The following is a 26,414-nucleotide window of genomic DNA, read 5'->3' on the forward strand; positions in this document are numbered from 1 at the left end:
ATGCATTAAAAAGACATAAAATAGAAGGCAACAAGGAGTAATTATAATATTTCACGCTCTGCTTAATAGAAATACACAGAACAATCAACCATACATAATAAATGAGATCAATAATGTTCAACAAAACATTGTCAACCATAACAAATGTTTTATACAGATCATTTTTTTGTCTTCAAATAGAAATTCTTTAATAAAAAATGCATCTAAAATGTTCCATTTTAAATTTTATTTTATCACATTGATCTCTTAACATAATTACAATAAAAAAAAATCCAATTTTTTATGGGAAGTCTGTTATACATCAAGACAAAGATCTGCTGAAAATTTTAGTCATTTTTATGCCTTGTATTTTAAGAAATAAGAAAGATCATAAGAGTTAGTAACACCTACCTCGTCTTCAGTGTAATGACTTGGTACCTGGCTGTCGTATCCTGATGGTCTTAGATCAAACATGCGAGAAAGACTTATCATCTGTGGCCCAACACTCTGCAAAAAATATCAAATTCTTGTACATGCAATGATTCTGAATGATCAGTACAACACAGTAAGGATTAAAAGATACATATACTCTAGAACGATTAGCCATATATAATTGTAAAAATCTAAAACCAAACCAACCACTTATGCTCTGTATGACAGGTGCTTGCTGATATAACAAATTCTGGTTGTTTGTCAGTTGATCGATGTGCACAGCGTTTTTTATATAAATTGTAACATTCATCATTCTATTTTTAACTTGTGGTAATTTTGAACAAATATAGAAGTAGAGGAAATTTTGTAACAACATCACAATTATGTTTGACTTCCCCCTATATAGATTTTTCAAAAAGCGCTCTCTATAAGTACTTGACAATTTGAATCACTGCAACAAATCACAAAGCAGTATCGCTTTCGATATATGTAAATGGACAAAGTTAACTGTAAAAGAAGCATCAACAAAAGCTCCTATTGTTTCAAAAGTAAAATTGAGAATTGCAGCTTTTAACTCTTTTATGTCTAGTGACTATTTTTTAATCCAAAAACATGCGTACTTAGAAATTTTTTCTCAAACAGTTGAAAATATACATAGGGAAACACAAGTACACTCATACTTAAATTTATAGTGCATCAATAGCCATCTGATTTGCAACATATTGCAAGCATAAAAAAGGAAAATCTGACAGTAAATTAAAAATAAAATGTGTTTCAGTGTTTCCCTACCTACCCTGGTTTTAAACCTCATATTTTCTACTAAGTTTAAGTTGAGTTTTGGTAATGAAGGGCAACAAAATTTGCAGTTTCCTGATATATACAAGGTAATTTTTTTTAGCAAAATAAAAAGAAATCCTACCTACCCTATTTTTGTGCTAGAGAAGGAAGCTCTCAAAACAGTAACACATATTTTTTGTTTGGCCTTTAATATAAATCCTACTGATGCACATCATTATTTTTCTTTTACTTTCAATTTTTAAAATTTATAATTGATAATGAAATAACAAAAAAATATCTCCATGCAACACTCACCTAAATGAAAATGCAGGTGATAATTTTGTCCCTTTAAAAAACAAAATGTCACGCAACAGTATTGACAACTGGGTATCTGCTCACAAATCAGCAGCATATTAAAAGTCAGAATCATTGAAATGTTTATAATTATGCAATATTTTATTGATTCTAGTCAACCTGTATTTGAAAAATCAGTGAAAGATGTCATCGATCTCTTGTTAAACATTTAATTTCCTATATCTTAACAAAGGTGTCAGTCCTGTCTTTAGATTGCATTTACGTCATATGCAATTTGACAACAGTAATCATATAACAATTAAATGTTGGCAAATTTATAACTGCCACCTACCCTTAATTGCTGCAGCAAATAATTGAGATTGACCTCCATTCTAGAATCTCTTATGTTAGAGTTATAATCCACATGGTTATCCATTAGTAACAGAATAACACAACGAAGTTCCTTAATGCAAAATGCAGATCTATTGCTAAGAAGTAAGAAACATATTCACAGGAGATTCAAGTTAAAGATGCTTAATTACTGAAAAGACGGAAGGTGTTGACAAAGATGTACAACTGTTTTCCTGTTGGCCCTATACCTCAACAAGTTATTTCCTTTCAGACACTCATCCAAGGTCAGTTTTCATCCAAAAACAAATTTCTCATGTAACATGTAAACTCAAAACTATTTGAAACTTGGCAATTTGCTTTATACATGTATTAACTGTTAGTCTTTTTAAACAAGTATTTTGCATTAGTACTAACATGAAATTTTAAATTGGAGGTTTCTTAAAAGAGTTAAAATGCCAAAAAAATACTCTTTAAATTTACGTCTTACAGTTGGATTCATAAGAGGGAAATAGTATGATACATGTATAATGATTTTAAAGGAAAAAATTCTAAACATTTAGATTTACACAAGGCAAAAAGTAAGATATCTGTCTTACTTTTAGCTATAAATTTACGTCTTACATAATAAATGAAACACTTGACACTTGGGATTTAATCACTCATAGATGACGCAATTTGAATGTGCTTTTAAAGAAATATCCTGTATTTGTCACCTTTTCTTGGCAGAAGATCTACAATATGACAATTACTTATTTCAAAATTATAGATCATATTACAGCATCACCCATATTAAAACATTATCCCACTATCACATGCTTTTCCAATGCACATATACATGTACCATGTATGCATGTTCTTGTCTATTTAAGATAAAAAATTTAAAAAAATCTATATTCAGCAACACATGAGATAAACATTATATTGATCACTGCAAATTGTGAAAAATTCAAAACCAGCTTATTTAAATAAGAAGTATTTTTAATTCCTAAATGTGAAGGTGGCCAATTAAAAGAAAATTTTGGACAGTTATGGTATTCTTCAAAATTGAACTGACCCCTTGGTACCATGAAGTCCTCCAATAAGATTTTATGATGCATAGGTGGATCAAGGGGGGGGGGGACCTGAGGCCTGGGCCCCCCTTTTGTGGGAAAAATTTGGTTGATTATATAGGGAATCACTGAAGCATAACTGGAGTGGGCCCCCTTAGGTCTGTCAGCAGCACCCCCCCCCCCCTTTTATGAAGATCCGCCACTGGATGGACTGTCATATATGTGGTGCTGTAAGTTTTTGTACATCATGGTACATTGTATTTTATATCCCATGTTGCTCTAACATAATTACAGAGAACAATGACCCCAAGAATCATATTCAGTTAATTTTTAGCTAAAATATACATTGTATATTGTGCAACATGCAGAATGAAAAGTTGCTATAAATAATATGTGACCACAAACACTTGATTATGAAGAAGACATATTTATAAATCTTAACCTTGATCAAGGGCATGCATTTTGAATGTGATCCAAGAGGATCAATGACTTTTTTATACTTGATTAAGATGTCCTCCATGTGACTGTTGGGTTTTATCCAAAAATGTATCATTAGATATGAAAAGACTATTGTCACCCAAACAAACTTAACCTTGAGTGTTACCGCACTCATTCCACATCTTTTTATTGTATCTTATCAGTACAGATCCTTATTTACTATGTGGGATCCTGGCCAAGTATGGTCATACCATTGTCATTCCTAATACTGTGTCTACTTAGTTAATAAACTTCACTCATTGTAGCTTGAGAATAATAAGTAATGACTTCCTATTATTGGCACCTAGGCCATTGACTTCTAAATTTACTGTGAGAACTCCTGGATTTTACCAGTTTCAAGCTCAAAGGGCAAACATTGACTACTTTCACCAAAAAAATAACCAAAACAAATATCTTAAAGATGTGGATAATTTAACTTGACCTCTGTCAGTAATGAATGTTGAGTGAATCGATGTAGTTTAGCTTAAAACAAAGCCTCCTATTGTTTACTGCAATTAAAAGAGATGAACACTTACCAATCTTTTTTCTTTTTTATTTGGTTTTTCTTTAGCAATAGTACCAAATATTGAAGGCTGAAAAAAGAAAATAATATAAAATACATAAAACATGACATTTCATTTTTCTTTCAGCTTTACTGTAGATCAAGTCTGTCTTTTCTGAGAATAGGTAGCATAAGATTTATTAAAATTTGGGGGGGGGGGGGATGTTTTGATACAAAAATGTGTGAACAGTCAAACCTGTTATGAAGGTCATCTCCAAGCGAAAAACCTGTTGTATAATCAGTACAATTTCCATCTGTCCAACTGTAGAAATAACCTAAATTCTAAGGTCAGCTCTCTTATGAAGTCAAATTTCTATGGTTCCGACTCATGTGGGTATATATGTATCCCTACATGCATTATACAGATTTATTTGCATTTCCCTTTGAAATCAAAATGCAATAAAAAGTGCAAGTAAACATGTTTATTTCGACTGATTAAAATAGTATTCACTCTCCTGACTCTGTAATGGAACGGAGAAGGCAATCCATATCTCTCACAAAAACATTAGAAATGAAAATTCTTACTTATATGGATAAGTATCATCTGTCAAGTTTTGTTATGAAAAATAAATAAAAAACTATTTCCGGCAGTCTGGCAGACTTTACCAAATTGATTCTAAGAACCAAAGTGTTCCAAATATAGGATAACATTTAGTACTGAAGTATTTCTATTCCTGGTCATAAAGAAGGAACATAATTCATTGCTTTTCAGTCTTATCCTCTGGGGATTCTATACATCAGTAATCTATACTTGTATTGTTAAGAAAAAAGCATCATCTTTCTTCATTTGATAATGTATAACCTCTATTTTAGGATAAAATTTCTCAATATTTCAACGATAACAATGTATACTGATTGCTTTTAAAAAATATTAATCATGAAACTATTACAATAAATTAATACAAGAATCTCTAATGTGTAAAGTATCCTAAACTTACTTAAAAGCCATAGAATGTTCAAAAATAAACCAAAAGGAAACCAATTGAAAAATTTATATATACCTAAAATCTGAAGGAAGTGTATTGAAAAATATAGAATACATACCCAATTAGAGAAGTGCAACAAACACTGTATACTATGTATTTCCAAAAAACCCAACTTCACAGTGATTTAAATTATATTTGTTCCGTTTATAGTAAAATATTATCAAATCTAGCCATTCTATTGGTAAAGTTTAAAGACAGGTTTGTTTGTCCAAAGGTAATAAATTTGTATAATAATTATAGAGATCTATAGATTACAGGTAGATAATAACCAGGTATGACTTTCACCTATTATATAAACAAACAAACATAGACATCAAAGGCAATTAACAGATGGGAGATTTAAGACTAATTATTGTAATCTAATTGACCCATCTTTAAATTTACATCTGGTCTCAATTAACAAGTTTGCATATTAAAGATAACAAAAGACAATATGTAATATTTGTTTGATATCATTTTCACAACAATTGAATTAAATACAGCTGCTCAAAAACACATTACTACAAAATTTTAAATTTTAATCCATCATTTTAAATGCATAAAATAATCTATTGGAGCATCAGAAAACAGATTTGAAAACCATGAAAACAATAGTATATGTTTAATCCAAAAATTTAAATATATATGAAAACATATCATTGTCGAAGATTGAAACCAAGGATTTAAATCGTCTATTCTAAATCTTTCATGAGACCTTCTTTCATAAAATCATGTTTTGTAGATGTTTATATCAGAGACATAAATATATGGTTTATAAATCTGTGTACATAAAATGAAATTAAAATTTTACCATTAGATAAATTTTAAACTTCTGACCCTGTAATGACACATTTACTTACAAGGACAGGAAAACATGAGCTATCAATTATATTCTAGATCACACTTCTATAAACACTTAGGTCAGAATACAGTAAAGTAAATCATATAAACTAATGTAAACACAAGCACTGTGAAACAGCATCTGAATATTCTTACCTTAATTATCCAAAACTGATGTCACAATTTAACACTATAACTACACTATTCAAAAATTCAATAATTCCAAATGTATTTTTTTTTGGTTAAAGTCCATTTTCACCAGAATAATATCACATACATTGACATAAGTAAAATTTCCCAATGTTTCCACTGAGGGGGAGGGAAAATAACAGAAGATTCCACATTTTGAATTCAGACTGTACCATGATTATGATAGGGGTGTTACAGCAGCTGGCACTGATACCACTGGCAGAGGAAATGACTTCTGGCAAGTTTATCATGTCAGTGTGTTTTAGGTTAGCAATTAATTTCTTTTGGTTTACCTTGATTTCTTTGTAAACAAGTTTCCAAAAATATTCAAAATGAGGAAAATGTCAAAGACCTCTCAGAACCTGGTGATTTTATCAGTGTATATGAAACCATGGAAGTATTATATTTCAAGTCAAAATCATATTCAATATAATACTTCCATGTTTAATCTAGGAATCATATATAACTTTAGCTGAATTATTAGCTGATTTAAACTGGCACCAATATTCAAATGTATAAGTTCAAGAAGTAAAGCAGATATACGTTCCTTAGCAGATCGAAAATCAGAAAATTAAAAACACCTCAATATTGGAAGTTAGAATAGCCAATACATCTGGGAGTAATCTAGAACTTTATGTCTAAATATGAATTACTGTCAATTAAGGAATAACAGCAGTTGAAGAGTTGCCTTCATTAATTGGTGATTTGACATTTGCAAATGCAGTTTTCCTGGCGTCATGATGAACTATACGAAGAAAATGCCAGAGATCTCAATATTTTTTTTTTAAAGATCATGTTGATCTTATCAGTGATAACTTGGATCCAATACAAAACCATTGAAGTATTATATTCAATAAATTCTGCTATATTATATTCAATTTAATACTGCCATATTTATATATTCAATTTAATACTTCATGGTGAAAATGAAAAGTTATACATTAAGCTTTATTATTCCATGTAAACTCGGACCAACACCTATATTTATTAGTCCCAGTTGTAAGGCAGATCTTAAATCTAAAATAAAATCAGAAGTTTAAGAAAAGAACTTGCCAATACATATGGGAGTAATCTTCAACTTTATGTCTAAATATGAATTACTGTCAATGAAGCATCTATAATGTAAACAGTGGTAGAATATAGATTAGTTATCAATGATTCAGAAGGCTATGTCTTTGACTCACTCATTAATTAAGTTATACAATGTAAACACTAACTTGGATGGCCAAAATAGTTATATAATAAGACTAGACAAAACCTTGGATTGACCAAAAAAAAAAAAGGGTCCAATTTAAATTAAGTGAATTTTCACTATCCCCCCCTTTTTGCATAGTCACTATGTATTTCTCTTATATATATGTCATTTCATATTTTTAATCAGTACATTAATTATTTGATTATGATGATAAAAATAAGTCCAGATATTGAACTCTTAGTCATCATTTCTCTATGACAAGACATAACATCATGAAATTTTTAGATATAAGAATATATACATCATTAACAAGAGTAATATTGATTTTCTTTATAATAAACAGTGGAAAACACACTTATATTGGAAACAAGATTCCAGTAAATCGTTCATGTCAGCATCCTCTATACAAATATTTAAAGATGTTTTAAGTGTGAAGCATATTGCTTTGATATCCAAGAATTGTCCTCAAGGAACACTTTTTTTTATTGAAACCACTTCAATACTGTTAAATAACAATTATGGAATAAAAAGCTGAACTTAGTCAATTTCTAATAGGTTTACAATTTTAAAAGTTAAAATACTGTCTGCCATTTGCACTTGAATTTGTAACTTATTCAGAAATAAGGTGATTTAGAATTCAAGATTTAGTTTTAAAAGAAAGTGAAAGACAATTTGTGCCTTAAATATTGTAGTTAATATATAAGTAATGGCAATATGCCTTCATAAGATACAAATATATATGTACTAATAAGATTGTTTCCTTTGATGTTACATAACTTGAAAGTAAAACCTAACACACCTCTTGTATAAGTTATCATCTTAAACAATACCTTGAACAATTATCCAATGATTATAATGTTTTGAAATTTGAGTATCTAACTTTAATAAGAAGGGATGCTCTGAATTAGTTTTTCTTTCCTCTAATTTTCTGCCTGATTTGTAGTGAGACTTGTGGCACCAATGCCTAACTTTACACTTTAACTTGATGAACTTAATCATGTGTGTTATCTTTCAAAACAAAATCTTGTTCTAAAAAAATCAAGGTTGTAATAAGTTATTTATAGAAAGTTCACCAACCTGTTAGATGTATCAGAAAAAATAGTGGTCAATATTAGATATCTTATTAACCTCTTATTTCTACTGGCATAAAAAGTAGCTTTAAATGGGAAAAGTAAATATTTGATTATTTAAGCTGGGGCATAAATATATAAGGTCACAGCAGGAAGGTTTTATTGCCTCCTTGGTTACTGAGGAAAAGGAGATTTTTTTATATGCTGTTTGCCCTGGGAAACAAATCATAACTCTTATAACTTTGAAAATTATTTTTTTCATGCATGAAATTACAAAAAAAGGTAATTAGTAGAACTTTTGGACAGAAAATGCAAAACCAAAAATGTTGACAATTTCAATCTATTTTAAAATCTAAGGTTATCCCATTACTTTTTATGAACAGTTTAAAAAGAACAAAATGGTCTTCAGTATACTCTTAAAAAAAGGCGGTTACATTAGATTTCAATACCTCCTGTACCTCCAAAAAATATGATTTTACTTAAAAACAGGAAACCTTCTTTTATCACTCACAAGAAAAAATCTTTAAAATAAACCATGAATCATTTTAAATTTGAAAAAAGCCTCCTAATTATAGATGATAAATTACTACATGTGATTAATTTACAAACATCTGACTGAAGAGGGGATTTCCTATTTTTTCATAATTTACAGAAAATATCAATTTTCCTTTAGTATTATGTCACCACAACAAATATAGACTTTTTAATAATATCGTAAACATCTTTTAAAATAAGTCTCAAGTACATAATCAGCCTATTTATAAATGACAATTTTCAGGCTAATATTGATAAGCAGATCAGTTGACCTAAGTACCCAAGTATGCCATATAATTTCTAACCAATTAAGTAATATTTTAAATCCAGGTAGATTATATATAATATAAATGACAGTTGTCATATATTCATGGTTTTCTGACAAAGGACAGGTTTAAGATTTCCAATGAAGATTATCTATATAGCCTGACAGTTATATAATAGAAAGGACAAATAAATTACAGGTGTTTCTATAGTATAGACCTGTATAATGACAGTTACATAACCTATTTGAAAAAAAACTTCGAACTTTTAATATAAAAATTTGGACTTAAATTAATGACATGTCATTATGTAGACATTTATCATGTTAATATTATGGAAACCATGGTATAAAAATAATAAAAAATTTATCTTGACATTAACAAAACATAAAATCCTTTGATATAATAGATCATTTATAAAAAGTTATGTATTCAATTTTTTTTTAATTTGAACAAAATCATGTAGGTAGTAAATCTTATGTTTGTGATTTATCAAAAAAAAATAGCAAACAATACAAAAATTTTATATAAAAATTAGAATTATGAAAATTAAAGTAAAAGAATTAAACAGCAAAAAGTTATTTATAAATATATGTACATTTAATGTAAATAAAGATTTTACACAATGAATTGGAACAAAAAGTGTAAGTCCTTATAAAATATAATAAGCTGAACAACATTTTATTTTGGCTGACAAATGCTAAGAATGACAATTATGATGATAGAGAGATAGGAATTCAGACTGTTGTCTCTGACTCCACTTACACCTATCTTTCTAAACAACAGTATCCCGTCTGATGTGGTATTGGACCCCTATGTACAGTCCAGCAACCTCCTGTGTTCAAAATTATCTTAAGGAGTCTTAACTGGATGATTATACACATTATAGAATACTTAACAGAGATAATCAGATGTTAGGATTATCTCCCCTGGTGGGACTGGATAAAAGTTAATACCAGCTTAGTTTTTTAAGAAGATAAAAATAAAGTGAAAGAATAAACTGATGATTCTAAAATGACTTAATATAATAGTGACAAGTACTTCAAAGTGACTGGATAAAGACTATAAATTTAGACAAAATCTTCAAAAAAAAAATTCATGTTAAAAAAAAACCCCAAACACGCATACTTTTAGCATAACATTAAAATACTTGTAAACATCACCACCAACTCAAAAAACTTTTTTGATCTTATTTAAGTATGATAAATAGAATTTTCTTGCCCAAGTGTTTGTTAAAATCTCAAAATGTTCATAAAAGATAAAATTATTGTTCATTTGTATTCTATGTAGATTATTTTTTTACATTTGTTTCTGCTAATTTCCAAAATTCCAAAGACTGTTTCATAGTAAAAAGAGAAAACAATATCTTAATAAATAAGCTGCTTTTAATTCTTTATAAAATGACACCTTGCATGTCAAAAGTCCTAAACACTCTGATAATTCATTTACACTTGAAAGACCTAGAATTATTACAGTATCTGTCACATATCAAGATATATTATATCCCATTAGTTAGAATGTGAATATTGTTTTATTACAATATATTTAAGATGAAGTTAACTGCCTTTTGTGAAACTCCATACTTTGACAAAATAGATCAGGGATGGATAATGAATAAGGTTGCAAAATTAAAACTGTTTAATATCAGGTTTCTTGATCAATGCACCTTTGGTAAATGGATCTCCCCACTAAAAAACTTAGGTGGCCTTTAAATTGATAAAAATTCTGACAATATGAAAAGTGTTTAAATTCTTGGGAAATATTTTGTAAAATGTGGGAGTGATTTTAAGTAGTGTTGCTTCCATGTGAATATATGGGTATATCAAAAATAAAATTGTAATATTCTTTATGTATAACTTGGAGTGCATTTGTTTCTAACCCAAAATTTTGTCATCGATGACTATCGTTTAGTAAACGTTAAGCTGGAAACAAATACATCGTTTAATAAACTTTATCGACCCCACGTTGTCAGACAAAAATAGATTACACTCACGCACTGTAAACAAACAGGTAAAAGTGCGGGAAATAAATAACCAGGACTTTGCGAAAACAACACGTGCTCGTAATTATTTAAACGACAGATGCAGAAACAAATGTATCGTTTACACGTCTCAACGATCAACAACTACACGACTATTTTGCGCGTACATCGTTTATGTGAACGATGTCAACATTGACCAAAAAATGTAAGAAACAAATGGATTAAACGACTACGCGCGTAGTCGTTTACATCGTTTAGGTTAGAAACAAATGCGCTCTTGACCATGTATATCTAAGCAATGTATATCTTGACAATATATATATATATCTTGACAATGTATATCTTGCCAATGTATATCTTGCCAATGTATATCTTGACAATGCATATCTTGAAGTATATCTTGACAATGTGATTTGTATATCTTGAAGTATATCTTGACAATGTGTATATCTTGAAGTATGTCTTGACAATATGATTTGTATATCTTGACAAAGTTATATCTTGTTCATTTTTAACCATGTGGACAATGTGCCACATCTTATTTTAACATTTTCCATTTGATTCTATACCATGAGTGGAAATACATCAGTAAAATATACAATGTGTAAACTTTGGCTATAAGGGCTGTCCTAGTCACCTTAACCAGAGAATTTGCTACTGGTTCTTAATTTGATAATTATTGCTTATACTGAACATAAGCCCATCACTTGTCTGCATGTTTTTTTATATCAAAATAATTTAGAAGTAAGGTTAATTGTATGGTTAGCCTTACAGGATCATATTTTCAGGGAATTGTGAATAGACATAATATGTGCCATGAATGCAGTCAACATCAACCGAAATTATTGGATCTAGGTGTGGCAAACCCCAGATGAGTATGGGCTTTGGTCATTGTTGAAGGCCATATGGTGACCTATAGTTGTTAATTTCTGTGTTATTTTAGTCTCTTGTGGAGAGTTGTCTAATTGGCAATCATACCACATCTTCTTTTTTTCTACTGTCAGCCACAGAATTAGTATTTATGTGCATACATGTCTGATTGAAAGGTTCAATTTCAAGTTGAAGACTGATTTTCTACTGTTGATACTATTTTAATTAACAAGTTAGCTTACCCTTGATTTTGAAGTCTGTTTCAATCCAATTGCTGGCTGGCTTCTGGAAGACTGAAAAAATACAAATATGTTATTAAATTTTATGATTTTTTAATGGTCTGCCAAAAATCTAAAAAGAACAATATAAATTGTTTAAACAACAAAAAGAAAGATCCAGATCTTTCCAATTTTCTAAATAATTCTGGCAGCATATCAATAGATCCTACCCCTATGTCACTGTATGTCAGGTTATAGGTCGGAATTTATATTCAAATACAAGCAAATAACTTGATCATCTAATGATAATGTATAATAATGGCATGTAATTAGTGGGGTGGAACTCTAAATAAACTCCTACATGCATTGTTATCCATGTTCAGAAAATGATGACAAAAATTTTAGACTCACTATTGGGTGTTTTTTTTTATATTTAAAAGTCCATTTGAACACTTTCCACTGAGGAAACTGCATATATAAACTGACTGACATAAGTACATATCTAAGTAAGTCCTCTGAAATTACAATATTCTTATGATGTGGTTCTTCTTTAGTCAGTAATCTAGGAAGTACTTGTAAGAGAGGATGCTAAAATACTAAGATGTTTGATGATTCTGTGTACTTAATCTGATAAGTGTTTATTTTGAAATGTATCTTTTGATATTAAAGAAAGAAACCATTCTTACCAAGGCTTTAAATCTAAGAATACTTGAGCTTCTCCATATACAATGTATTGAATAAAAAATTCTTGAGAACACTAAAAATCTGTACAGTTAACAAAGCTGAGCCCAAACTGAAGATTTGGGACAACAGGCAATACTCAAAATAATTCTAGCCCTTGGTCTTTTTTTTTAATGTAAACCTAACTAGACACATTATTCTGACCGGTATCAGGTCTGTTCGCGCCCAATATAGTTTCGCACCCTACACGTTCGCACCTCACATTTTCGCCCCCAACGTCCGTTCGCACCCTACATGTTCGCGCCCAATTTTTAATAAAATTTAAGTTAAATTGTTAGAAATTATTCATATGAATATAACAAATAATTGTATTCTATTTGAATAAAATTTGAGAATTTATTGAATAGATTTTTTTTTATCAATCTGATGATTAATTATTAAATGTTGATTTTGTATGATTATTGCTAATTGGTATTTATAAACAGCCTAATTTGGTGTTATTGTTTACTGTTGTTTATAAATCATGATTGTTGTTTTAAATTGCTTTGATGTAAATACTAATAAAATAAATATATAGCAATACACTTACCATGCATACCAGTTGTTCAACATGTTGTCAGATTCGCACTTAAAATTGACTAGAAACAGTGAAAAACAAATTATTTCAATACACTAACCAAAACACGATTAAGAATTATTCAACACACAAATGAAATAGTTGTTGCCAGAATAACATAATCCGACTTAAAAACAAAGACCTTTTTTTTTATAAACTTGTCATGACACAAAAAAACTTGTCAGTATCTCGAATTATTTAGAAACAATGGCATATATATTTATACCAATACACCTCAAAAAAATCGGTAAAATTGGGTGCGAACGAACTTTTCGCAAAATTTGGGTGCGAACATGTGGGGTGCGAAAGTGAATGGGGGCGAATGTGGAAGGGTGCGAACGTGATTTGGCGCGAACAGACCCGGATTCATTCTGACCCTGTGCTGACCAGTCTTTGCTCTTACTCAAACATGCAGCAAGCTTAGCTATGAGGCAGGAACAATTCATGTTCAGATCTTTTCATTGACCATCCAGGGATCAAATACACAACTCCAAGCTCAAGCTGATCAAACCAAAGTTAAAACACAAAAATTGGAGAAGATTGGAAGTTAAGGTTGGTTATGAATATGCTGTGACATTGTAACCTGACCCCAACCATTAATCTTTGACTAATAAAACAAGAATGTGTCCATAGTACACGGATGCCCCACTCGCACTATAATTTACCATGTTCAGTGGAACGTGAAATTGGGGTCAAAAACTTTAATTTGGAATTAAAATTAGAAAGATCATATCATAGGGAACATGTGTGCTAAGTTTTAAGTTGATGTGACTTCAACTTCATCAAGAACTACCTTGACCAAAAACTTTAACCAAAACTTTAACCTGAACTTTGCACTATCATTTTCTATGTTCAGTGGAGCGTGAAATTGGGTTAAAAACTGTAATTTGGCATAAAAATTAGAAAGATCATATCATGGGGAACATGTGTACTAAGTTTCAAGTTGTTTGGACTTCAACTTCATCAAAAATTACCTTGACCTAACACTTTAACCTGAAGCGGGACAAACGGACCAACGAACGAAGGAAGACAGGACCCACAGAAAAATTCAGCTACAATTATCATAAAACTTTGAAAGTTTTGTAGGTTATGGTTACAATTCATTTTTGCTACCTAGACTTTTTTCAAAAGGTCATAATCTAGCCTTTAAGAACATGTTAAAATAAACAATCCATGTGGTAATTTTATAAGAAACAAGGTCATTCAAAAAATAATATGCAACTCTCAGAAGTTCATTAATCTCAACCACTATGAATTTCACAAAAACTTGAAGATTTGAAACCAATAAACATGTTTACTGTTACAACCAAAACATGGTTTTAAACATAGTATACCAGATATGTAATACATTTCATTTATATATATATATGTCTCTGTGTAGGCATATAGTACATATGTTTGTTTTCAAGATAATAAACTTTTAATTTCACTTATAGCAGTATAGCTCATAAACATTTGTGCATTTAAACATAGTGAAAACACATGTTCATTCACAACTCCTTTAAAAAAAAATTACTATGAAAATGAAAGCAACTTACTCATCCATAGTACTACTGGTATTTATCCACATTAGAACAATTATGAACAAATGATGTATTCCAATCAGGTGTCAAAACAATACAGATCACTTAATGTTACAGGTGATTAGAGATGTCACTTGGAGGTGTCCAGATGACAGACTGACAGGTACTGTACCTGTTGTTACAGGTAACACACATTTTTTATAAAATATTTCCAACATTCCTCTGATTTATAGTCTATTTCATAAAGATGACAACCATCAATAACTTAAAATGACAGGTAAATAATCTGTTTACTGATTTAAAATATTATTGTGATAAATGATTTCCTTTACAGGTAAACATAAAAATATTACCTTTAAGGAAACAGTTTAATAATTTGGTATCTGATTTACAATAAAAATTCTAATTTCCATATCCAAAGCTACGAGACGTTTTCTAAAACTGAATAACGATTAATCTGAAATGGACTTTACAAGTGATGGTTGTACGGAACAATTGGCAGAAAGGACAGTTTATTCAACCAAAGTAATCCACAATTAAGTCCGAACTCAAACCCCGTTATTATTTCCAGTTGAATTGTACGATTTTCAATTGTCAACTCTTAGAGAAATGATTCATCCACGCCTTCCTAAATAAATATTTGTGATAAAGTTAAATTTAAACGAAAAATTTAAACTAAATCTATTGTATCTGCCTCTTTAATCTTGTTACTATAAAGAAAACAATTTTTTTTATTATAGGATTTAATTGTTGTTTACTTGTAGAAACATTTTTGAGTTCCTTAGGTATAAAATAATGGAGCGAAAAGATTTGTAAAGACACATCTCATATTTTTCCTAAAAGCAGAATGTACTTTTTATTTTTTCAACATGATTTTTCAAAGATTTTTTACTTGAAGCTAAGTTCAGTAAACAGAAGCACTACATACACTCTAATATAACAATCTATGAGTGTTTCACCAGAATTTTGGTTATTCTCCAGAGCATCCAGTTTATGTGAGGTTTGTGCTGATCTTGGGTTTTCTGTGTAATATTGTTTGGACTACTGTTCATTTGTTTGCCTTGGTCTTGTTTCACTGATTTATCTTTATTGATCATTGATTGCTAACTTATTTCTTATTTTTGTATTTTACGGTTCGAAGTTTGACTTTGAATCCTTATTTGTTGTCTGAGGTGACAGGAATGTATATGCAGCAGGAATAGCATATACTGGACTTTACATGGACCATGCAAAAATGTACTATCATAGATTGGTTTATACATCTATGGTACTATCAAAAAGTAACAATAGATAAACAAGAATTTGTTACCAGACTTAACAGATAGAGTAAAGTACTAGATAAAGGTTATAAATGTTTGTAACATAATGTCTTTTTCCAGCTCCTTGTGTTATTGGTTGCTGTATAACTAATGAATACCTGTTGCTTTTTTATTTATATCAAGAGTTACTCTGCTGGTGAGGTTTCGAAAGGTCAAACTAAGGGTCAAGATCAATTCTTTCTTTCATTACCTCTTTGAGAAAGTTCAATGAAAGTTTTGAGAGCCAATAAATTGGTCAATAATTCAGGTCAAGACAGGATACTTCCTATAAAACTTTTGATATTGTTAAGGTTCAAATTATTTATCGATAAATTGTCCTTAAAAGCAACGATACTCTGAAAATAAAAAGCAAAAATGGAAACCAACCCTGAGAACTATTTTTATGTGTTATCAAATTACTTTATAGATATTAAAGTGTAAAACCATCCACAATTCAACATTATAAAAGGTCAATTACATTAGAAAAGGTATAGCGGTGATCTCTTTTATGTTTCACCTCAGTAAACCTTTAAAGATACCCATCAAGTTTTTCCCACATATTCATACAAAAGGATTCCTGCTAAAGTATGTGTGAGAAGATATTGACATCTATTCAATACAGTAATGTATTCTTGGAGCGTAGAATGAATTTCATGATTGTCAGCCTTTCATATGGTAATCACAGCATGTTTGATGGGTAAATAAACTTACTGGGGTAAACATGGCCAAATACTACCATGAATATATATAAATTACAAAGTAAATTTGTTCAGGGATTATAAGTCTAAAAAAAAGAACACTTCCATATTAGAAAGTATAGAAAAATCATTACAAAGTAAATTTGGTTACTGATAAAACATCTGTGTAGCATTAATTTCCCTTCATATATATTTGATAAGCAAATTTGTAGATGGACTGTAACCTTAAAAATATACTAATGGTAAATATACTTATAAGATTTACCATGTCAAGTAGAATTAGTGTTATGAAGTGATATCTATGTACAAAGTCTGATTGTAACCTGAATAAGGACAACACAAAAGCAACAATACAACTTTGCCTATAATTGTCATTCATTAATAAACAGTTTTGTCACAAAATTTTAAACAAGATACAATACAGCTAAAGAATGGAGAATCAATAATCTTCAAAGTAAATGACTAAAAAGGGTGTCAGTCTGTCAGAAAAAACAAAATGATCTTATCTGCAGAATTGAAGAAGCACATGTCTCAACAAGGTTTTCAATTAATGAATAAGAGTAACTGTTATAGATATTGCTGAAGAAAGCAGGAGTCGATTTCACAAAGATAGATCGTAAGTATACTGATTTGTTCATGACTTACGACCAATCTTAGTCGTAAGTTTTTTTTGTGAAACCGACTCCAGGAGATTAGAATTGAAATCATCAAAATATACATGTATTTCCATTATTGTGAAAGGTGTGGATGGTCTCTGATGAATTGAGCAAGCATAAAATGTAGGTCGTGATGACCAAATTTTGTACTATCATTATATAAATGCAATACTAGAGACTATAGAACATATATAAGGGTGGAACACAGATGTTATTGAAATGTGAAATTATAGTGAATAAAATGTTGTAGATTTTACAATATAAGAGAACAGCTGTAGTAAATTATTGGCTATCATACAAAAATGTGTGTCTGAAATTTCATTTGGATCCACCACATATTCAAGCATTTTCAATACAGACCTCAGATACAGATATTGAAGAAGGTAAATTCAAATGTTACATCCCTGGTCAGACATAAAGCGATCATCATCTCAATTGAAAAAAAATTATCAAGATATTGCAAACAGCATTTACAATATATCATTTCAGAAGATTGATCTTTCTGTAAAAATTCCAGATTTTTGATAAAAACTTTAACCGAAAAGGTGTGACTTGCAGTATCAACTGGCAGAAGAATGTAAAGGAAAGATAAGTAAATAGAAACAATGTCTAATCACACAATGCTAAGGTACAGATAACAAAACCTGGTTAGTTTTTTTTACAGGTATATCAAGGTCTCAAGATAAACTTTTCTAAACATTTAAAGAGAATTTTAAACAAACAAAAACTAAAGGATTGATCAAATATTAAAGGAAAACAAGGTTATTGTCAACATTGACTCAAAGGGTGGGCGTTTTAACCCTAAAATTAAGAATCTATTTTAACAAATTTTAAAGATTTTATCCCAAAGAAAGGCCACACAAATTGATTCAGTTAATTACAAACTTCAGATGGATCAGTTTACACACAAATTTATCCTATTTCATCCTCCAACAATTTTTCATTCAAATATCTTAATCTTAAATGGGGTTCAATAAAGCTGTTGGTTCTGTTGCTATTTTTTCAATCACAGAAATTGGATTTGCATTTATAATTTAATTTGTAGGAAACTGGGTGTGTAATCTATGTGATTTAAATCCATTGAGTGATGGGCCATTTATCAATATATAATTATCTTTTGTAAATAATTAATGTATTATTCTAGGGGCATTAAACAAATCAAACAATTTTTCCTCTATAGTTAATGGTGTTTAGATATAGCATCCAAATGATAAGTTTCCTGTTCAAACTGTTTTCATACCAGGATCAATCAACAAAAAGGAAGCAATATAAAACATAGGATTAAAATATTAAAAATAATAAAAAGATCAAATAAAACAAAGGTATTTCATAATATGAAAACAAAAAACAGGCAGATCTAAAATATCAAGCTTCAGACTAGAAATGAAGTCATTAGTATACTGCAGACAGGAAGTAGCTGTTTGACAAATCTTAAAAGTACCCACATGTTTACAGGTTACATAAGCACAATTATTCGTAATGCATTTTCCATAGGGTACCACATATTTTCTCAAGGACTTCACAAACTAGGGAAAAACGGGTAGCAGTTCCTGTTACTAGAAATGCCAGTGTTGCATTACAACCAAAAAAATATATAGGGTCATGCAGCTCAAATTGACTTAAAATGCAGTTGAAAAAGATTGTCTACTTTTTTCACTTAATGAAAAAGGCAAATTTAATTTTTAATGGCTCCCGACGTGCAGAAATGGAAGATATTTTCTATACTTCGTAAAATGTGAATATGATTTTCGACAATTTTTAAACCTAATTGGATAAGCTTTGGATTAAATGTAATTCCAATACTGTATTCACTAATCAGAAGCCGTATAGGATTCTATTCTGAGTACCATCTTGGGTTAAAAAACTTGCCGGTAAAATGTAAACAAATAATTGCGCTCTTGTAACCTACAAAGCATCACTGCTAAGATACTGACCAAATATGAAGTTATTCTGTAAAGTAGTACTTGCGAAAAGTATTATGAAACTTTATGCTTGAAAAACAGACTAGCAAGTTGAATGTAATATAGCTCCAACTCTTAGTAGGGTGGTATGATACGCTTTAGCAAAATTACAATAGAATAACTATTTAATGGTGTTGGAAAAGATCAGTTAGAGACTTTATTGGAACGAATATTTTAACAACTTTTTTAACTAAAAAATCTATCATGTACATTTTCTTTGAGAAGAAAAAAAATAATCAACATGTCAGGAAAAGGATAAATCGTGTCAGAATTAGAGAAACTAAAATATGCCACCTGAAAAATGAGCATATGATGGACTTGTAAGCCAAGGGTTTGATTTTTTCCCAAATAGGGTTTAGTTCCAAATGTGTATCTATAATGTTGTTCAGACACAAATAATCAACCATGTTCATATTTCACTTATTATCATTATCTAAATCAATCATACAAACTGAAGTTTGTCAGAGTATGTAAGGTATCTAGCATTTTCTTTAAGGAGGTTCGCTACTCTGTTTAAAAATAACAAGCTTTTTAAAAGACTGTTATAAATTCATAGTATATGAATAAAGAAACCAAAAAAGCAGAAAAAATGGAGGGTCCATGTGCTTGTTTTCGAGATATAAACCATTGAAAATTTGGCGGGAAATAATTCTCTCAAGATTTTTCCTACATTTAACATTGGCAACTTTTTTATTTAAAAAACTTAGAAAAAATAACAAGGATTTTATAAGATTTTGAAAAATGGCCTTTTAAACTGAGTGTAATAAAAATATGCAAAGAAAAGTAGGGGTTAATGGGCAAATTTTTTTTAATGTCAATATATGGATAAAACCAGAGGATTCCAAAAAATCTGGCAAAAATTCAAAGAGAAGAGGAGGAAACATATACATCCTTAATTGCAATATTGTGAAAACCCCATGATGAAATCCAAAGGAATGTAAACAAGTGTTCTATAAAAATGGATCACATCTGCAATGTTTTGATGATGATCATGCAATAGTTAGCTGTCAAAATTAAGTTTAAATGGTTGTTACAAAAAAAACATTTTACACACAAGTTTTCATGTACTTTTAATTGTCTGCTTACATCTTCATTTTAATTGTGATCCAGCAAATTGATGAGCAGGCGTTGCATAGAAACTGGAGGTAGATATTACAGAGGGCCTAACAATCCTACAAAGTATGAGCAATCTCAGGGCAGTTGCATTCAGCATTCACAGCTTCATTGTGGTCTAATAGTCAAAGTACAATAACTTCTGTAAAACTGGGTGAATCAAATGACAGTTATTATGGTCAATTGTGAATGAAGGCAAACAATCCTACCAAGTATAGAGCTTTCTGTCTAAAGGTCTCAGAGGTTCCCATGGTATTAGTTTGGTTTGTATCAGACAGATGCTCAAGGCTTACCGGTACTGATGGACAAGTTGATTATTAAAGGCTTTATTTTAAACACATTTATTTATAGTGGATTGGGAAACAAGTTATTGTAACTTATATTAATCCCTTTCCACTTTGCCTGTGCGAGTACTGCCTTGTTGTGGCATTAGCCTGCTCTTTTTCGAAATCTACAAGGATGTCTTTCAGCTGAGCCCTAACAAATATCCAGAAAGCTTGATTCCTGAGGGGACAGGGGGATAATTATATATAAACTTAATTCATACATGGTACTAACAATTTAACTGAATTTGTCCATAATGAGTCTACTATCTTAAATAAAAGTTACTTTACCTCACATTCATCATTCTAAAAATTTCAGAAAAATTGCTTTTGGATGTGTCAAAACAAAAAACAAAAATAATCTTATTTATGATAGAAAAAATTATCTGACCATGAAGAAAAAAACAAATCCTGACCCTTAAAGCTAAATAGAATAGCATTTTAACATTTATTTAAGGAAAATTTCCCCCATCATGACATTAATTTATTTTCCTTGAACTGTGGTTCAATGGTTTAAAAGTTTACACATAAATCATCGATTTGTAAACAAACAGCCCTGGTTTTATACTAAAAAAAACATCCACAAGAAAACTAGACTAATCTGTTACGCAGATACAGTAAACATCTTGTGTAATGGATTTTTGCCATTTGGAAGCCTAAATGTTATATTTTGGGTGTCAATCAATTCTTTCAAGTTAACAAATAAAAGATAATTATTTTGCAGTTCCTTCTTACTTTTCCTTCAAAGATTCAAAATATCACTTTTTTGGAATTATAATATAAAGAAAAAACTGAACATAAATTTAAATGAATTTACACAACTTTCACTCATACCAGAACTTAAAGATCAAAGCTTTTTAAATACTTGACACAAAGAAAATTACTGAAACCCATTTAAGAAAACTTCACCTGGAGAGTTATCTTCCTTTAGCGATATAAACTTAAGACATTAGTTTAGTTTCAGTGAATGTTAGCAATGAATAAATTACTATTAGTTCCACTGATTCAGATTGCATTAGTAAACTTTATATAGTGATGAAGTATATTCAGAGTCAATTTTAGTCCAATCTTTGTAGGTTTAACATGGAAAGGACAATTCTTATTTGGAAATTAGCATTCTTAGGAATATAGATATAAGAAGATGTGGTATGAGTGCCAATGAGACAACTCTCCATCCATCCAAGTCACAATTTTGTTAAAGTAAACCATTATAGGTCAAAGTATGGTCTTCAAAATGGAGCCCACACCGAACAGAAAGCTATAAGGGCCCCCAAAAATATGTTTGTTTATTAATCCATCTTTCGATGACAACTTTTTCAGATCTATGCATTTTTGATGTGTGAATGATGGTTTCTCTCTGTGATAATTTCCCCTTTATTTTTTGAATGGTGTGTTAACTGTAGTGTCATAACTTTTTTAAATGACAATTTTAAACATCTTTCTACTAAATGAAGTCAATACTTTTAAATTTCAATTCTAAAAACACAGGAATTATTTGAGGATAGCAAGAAAGAATATCAATGGCAGACCAAATTGAATAGAAAATCATCTAAAATGTCCTTTTCAGATCAAAATTGCATAAAAACAGTTATATCATTTACAGTATTAAAATCATTCTATTTGCTGCTTTATCATGTTTATTACAAAAATCAACATTTTCATCATTCATAAAACAATCATTGAAGTCCCTAAAAATTAAAATATCTTTCTAAAATTTCTGGTTCCTTGAAGTGAGTTTATCTATACAAATCCAGTCTTGAACAGCTAATACATGTATTATGAAAAACATGTATAAGTAGAAACAAAGAGAAAAACTTGTCATTCACACAATAACACTCACCCCTCTAAAACTTTTTCTTAGTCTCCTGAATGAAGATGTAATGGAATTACTCATTTTAAAGCACAATTTCAAATAAAACCAAATGTTAAAAAGTTAAGTTCTCTAAATCCAACATCCATTTTGAATTTCTTTGGTTATTTCAGTTGATTGTGACCAACAGATGTAGAAAAGCATGTAAACAAACATAAAACAAACAGATCTATATCTTGTTTGTAGTTTGAAAAGTCCGCCAGTGAAGATAAGGGGATTTTATTGATCTATCATTAGTTAAGGGTGATCAGGGGCTCCCTTGGGGAATTAGTCACAACACCATTAGTCATTTGTGGGAAAACATGATCCCTATTCATTATTTATAATAATTGAAATGTAGCAGGTAATTCATTAAAGGTAGAAAAGACCAATTCATCATTTATCATTATTATTTATTCAAAAGTATTCCCACACAATTTATAATTTAATAGGGACTTAACAATCTCATTGGAGAAACTGGTGAATTCCTTGTATGCTAAAAACATAACCTATTTTCAATATCTTTTGAGGTTTGAAGTACATCTATTATAAAGTTTAAGGGTATACAAAATAGAAGTTTAAACAAATAAAACATTTAATTTAATAGCTTTGAATATAGTCCAGTCAGATAAAGAGGCCTCTATCTAGAAATCAAACAAAGTAATAGTTATTTAACAATAATAAATAGCTCAGTTTGAATTTATCTTCTTATGTAACCAGAACAAACTTTACATGTAACCCTGCTGCTCTCCCTTTGTTAAAATTGATTAAAGTTACATTGTAAAAGCATTAATTTGTTAGATACATTGGTAATTCAAACAGAGAACATTTATTTCTTTACCTTTAAACAAAGTATTATTGATTAAATAAAATAAATATATATTAAAGCTTTCTCATGTAATCAGTTACCAGGATATGTGCTAGATTAGAACCAAACTAGCATGTTTTACTATAGAATTGAGTTCTGATTTTTGGCTAGATTTCACTGCATAATTGAGATCTGTATTTTTGCAAGATTAGAACTAAGTTGGCATGTTTCACTGTAATATCACAATTCTGTATTTTTGCTAGATTAAAACCAAACTGGCATATTTCACTGTAGAATTGAGTTTTATATTTTGTTAATTCTACTTCAGGTTGTTATCAGATATTTTTCTGTTTTTAAATTCCAACGATTTTCTTTATTTCTACAGGATAAAAACTGTACAGTAAATGTGTCTCAATCAAAGCCACATGAAAGACAAATTACATCAATCAATAAAATATTTGAAAAAAATTTACCCTAAAAACCTCAGTAATTATCAGAAAAACACAAGGAACACAATTGGAACATTAAACTTTTCCTTCTCCATGTTACAATAGCCCTATAGGTATAACAGATATTAATCTAGAAGCACATTAAATTTACACATGGTGAATACCTTGGTCATTAAAGTTGTAGCCAGGAGACATGTATAGTCAACATTAATGTTTTGTAATCATTGCTTTGATTGATGTGAGCCACACAATTTTTTCAATGACCAAAATTTTGATTGTTTTTTATTTTCTTTTTATTTTAGCAAATGTAATCAGATAAATCTTATCAGAGATTATATCAGCAGTTTTATGGAGTTTAACAAAAGTATATTTACAGTTAATTTAATCTAATATGATGGAGAAAATAATTGGAATTTAAGGGAAACAAAATATAAACAGGTAAATTCCTATTTATCTGTACATGATGGTTCAAAAACCTACACTAGAAAAAAACATTGGTTTAAACAGGAAGTTATAAGAAGGATTTGGCTATTTAAAACTACTAGCCTTGATCCTAGCATAGTCTCTGCAGATTGCTCTAAAGCAGAATTCAATACAAAAGATTGAAGGATGTTGAGCCCTGAATGGTTTCTCCTGTACAAATGTTGTTCACACTAAAGCAAATTGAATTGATTTAATTGCGAATTTAAAGTTTATTAATTTTGAATTATAATATTTTTTATGGCATTTTGCAGAGTAAAGGTTATTTTCCATGATATCCACAGGAAAAATATGATTTATGACAATTTTTTGCTATCAATTGTTAAAACCAATAATAAATTCTGACCTTCCAGGCTTTAAATTTTAACTGTTCAAAGGGAAATAATTCTATTCATTAGCCATCATTATAAATTCTTGACAAAATATATAACTTAAAAAATCCAATAAGAGCTTAGCCAAAATTAGGTAGTTTTCCATTTGAAAAGTTTCAAAATGACTTTTGAAATATTCAATGGGTCAATTTGTAAGCTTCCCATCTTACTTTCAATACACAGTTGAGTACATATAAAAATTGTTTAGAATATATTTAATGTTCATGATCCAGTGGCTTGAACACAGATTGAGTTTGTTAATGACTCAGGGACCTTTTTAATAAGATGTTATTGTATTCAATAGGAAAGCACCACCCATAATATATTTGTAATAGAGTGGGTGCTCATTTTCGCCATATTTTCCAATGTTTTCTGCAGTTTATTTTCAGGTCTTAAAATGTTTTTGAAGTATACTGATATTTCTATATGAAGATAACTTCAAAAGCAAACTATTTGAAATTTCCTGATGTTTTGTCAAAGGGGGACACATATTCACCATATTTACATGTCTATCTAAAACCAAATAACTGTAGCTTTCAACAATATTTATCAAATTAATTTCTTTATAGATGAATAGCAGACATTTCAAATGTGTTAAGAACTGAAATTTAGTGCAATCAATCTAAGAATCACTAAAAATATACTTCTTTGAAATCGTGTTTTTCATTCAGTAAATTGGCCGAAAATTGTTATCTGTTTTTCTGTCCTTTGCCGAAATTTTGTCTAAGCTTAAAAATTAATCATAGTTGTTATAAAAATATAATTTATCGTCATATTTCTTCCATTTCATCCATCCTTTGAAGTTTTTACACCTCAAAATCATAAAATGGCGAAATTGTGTTCCTGGCAAATATGTGCACCCCCACTCTACATATATTCCCTAGAATAATTTAGTAAAACGTGGTTCCATTGAAAACCTTATCCAAAATGATAACATTTACAGCCTTGATACATTTGAAATGGTCAACACTTGGATATTGTGTCAACAGGACTAACACCTCTATATCCATCTTTTTCAATATAAACTTTCAATTTTCCAAAAATACTTATAACCATCCATATATAAACTCATCAAAGATAATTACAATTGAAGCTTTTATTAAAAGGCAGTGATAATCCTATCAATTCATATGAAAAAGACTCAATTGGCAAAAACAACCTTCTTTCAAGAAAAAGAACAAACATCTTTTAATGAATATCATCAACCACTTCTATCCAAAATTTTATTGTTTCCACTGCTAGATTTACACTACCTCTCAGGTTTTGTGGATGCATTTACATGTCTGTCTTGAGTGTGGGATGTCATAAACACATTTATGACATGAAAGAGAAAGAGAAATGGACAGAGAGACAGACACAGACTTTATTGAAATTTCACTCATTACTGAGAACATAGGTAAAAGAAGCATCAAATGTTTATGCATGATATATTCAATTTTTTGAGTATTGAAACTTTGTAATGCTTTGCATTGATACTTTTTTCAATGATGACCAGTGTTAAATGTCAGTTTCAGAATTCTTAGCTATATGAGAGCAGCCATC

The 26,414-nt window shown here is 29.8% G+C and overlaps 1 protein-coding gene across 3 annotated transcripts in view; it reads right to left on the bottom strand.

Moving 5' to 3' along the window:
• LOC139487830 (ras-GEF domain-containing family member 1B-like) overlaps positions 1-26,414 on the bottom strand; it is a 52,094-nt gene that overhangs the window by 13,501 nt on the left and 12,179 nt on the right. Inside the window, exons 1-4 of one of the 3 annotated variants that reach the window (XM_071272987.1) lie at positions 12,458-12,629; positions 12,071-12,121; positions 3,896-3,952; positions 391-486 (exon numbers count right to left, since the gene is read on the bottom strand). In XM_071272987.1, the coding sequence (XP_071129088.1) occupies positions 391-486; positions 3,896-3,952; positions 12,071-12,121; positions 12,458-12,538 (285 nt within the window). In that variant the 5' untranslated portion in view covers positions 12,539-12,629. Of the gene's footprint in view, positions 1-390; positions 487-1,834; positions 2,659-3,895; positions 3,953-12,070; positions 12,122-12,457; positions 12,630-26,414 lie in introns of those variants that run through there. The other 2 variants (XM_071272985.1, XM_071272986.1) reach the window with 2 other exon arrangements.

Source organism: Mytilus edulis, chromosome 9 (genome assembly GCF_963676685.1).
Source record: "Mytilus edulis chromosome 9, xbMytEdul2.2, whole genome shotgun sequence".
NCBI classification, from domain to species: domain Eukaryota; kingdom Metazoa; phylum Mollusca; class Bivalvia; order Mytilida; family Mytilidae; genus Mytilus; species Mytilus edulis.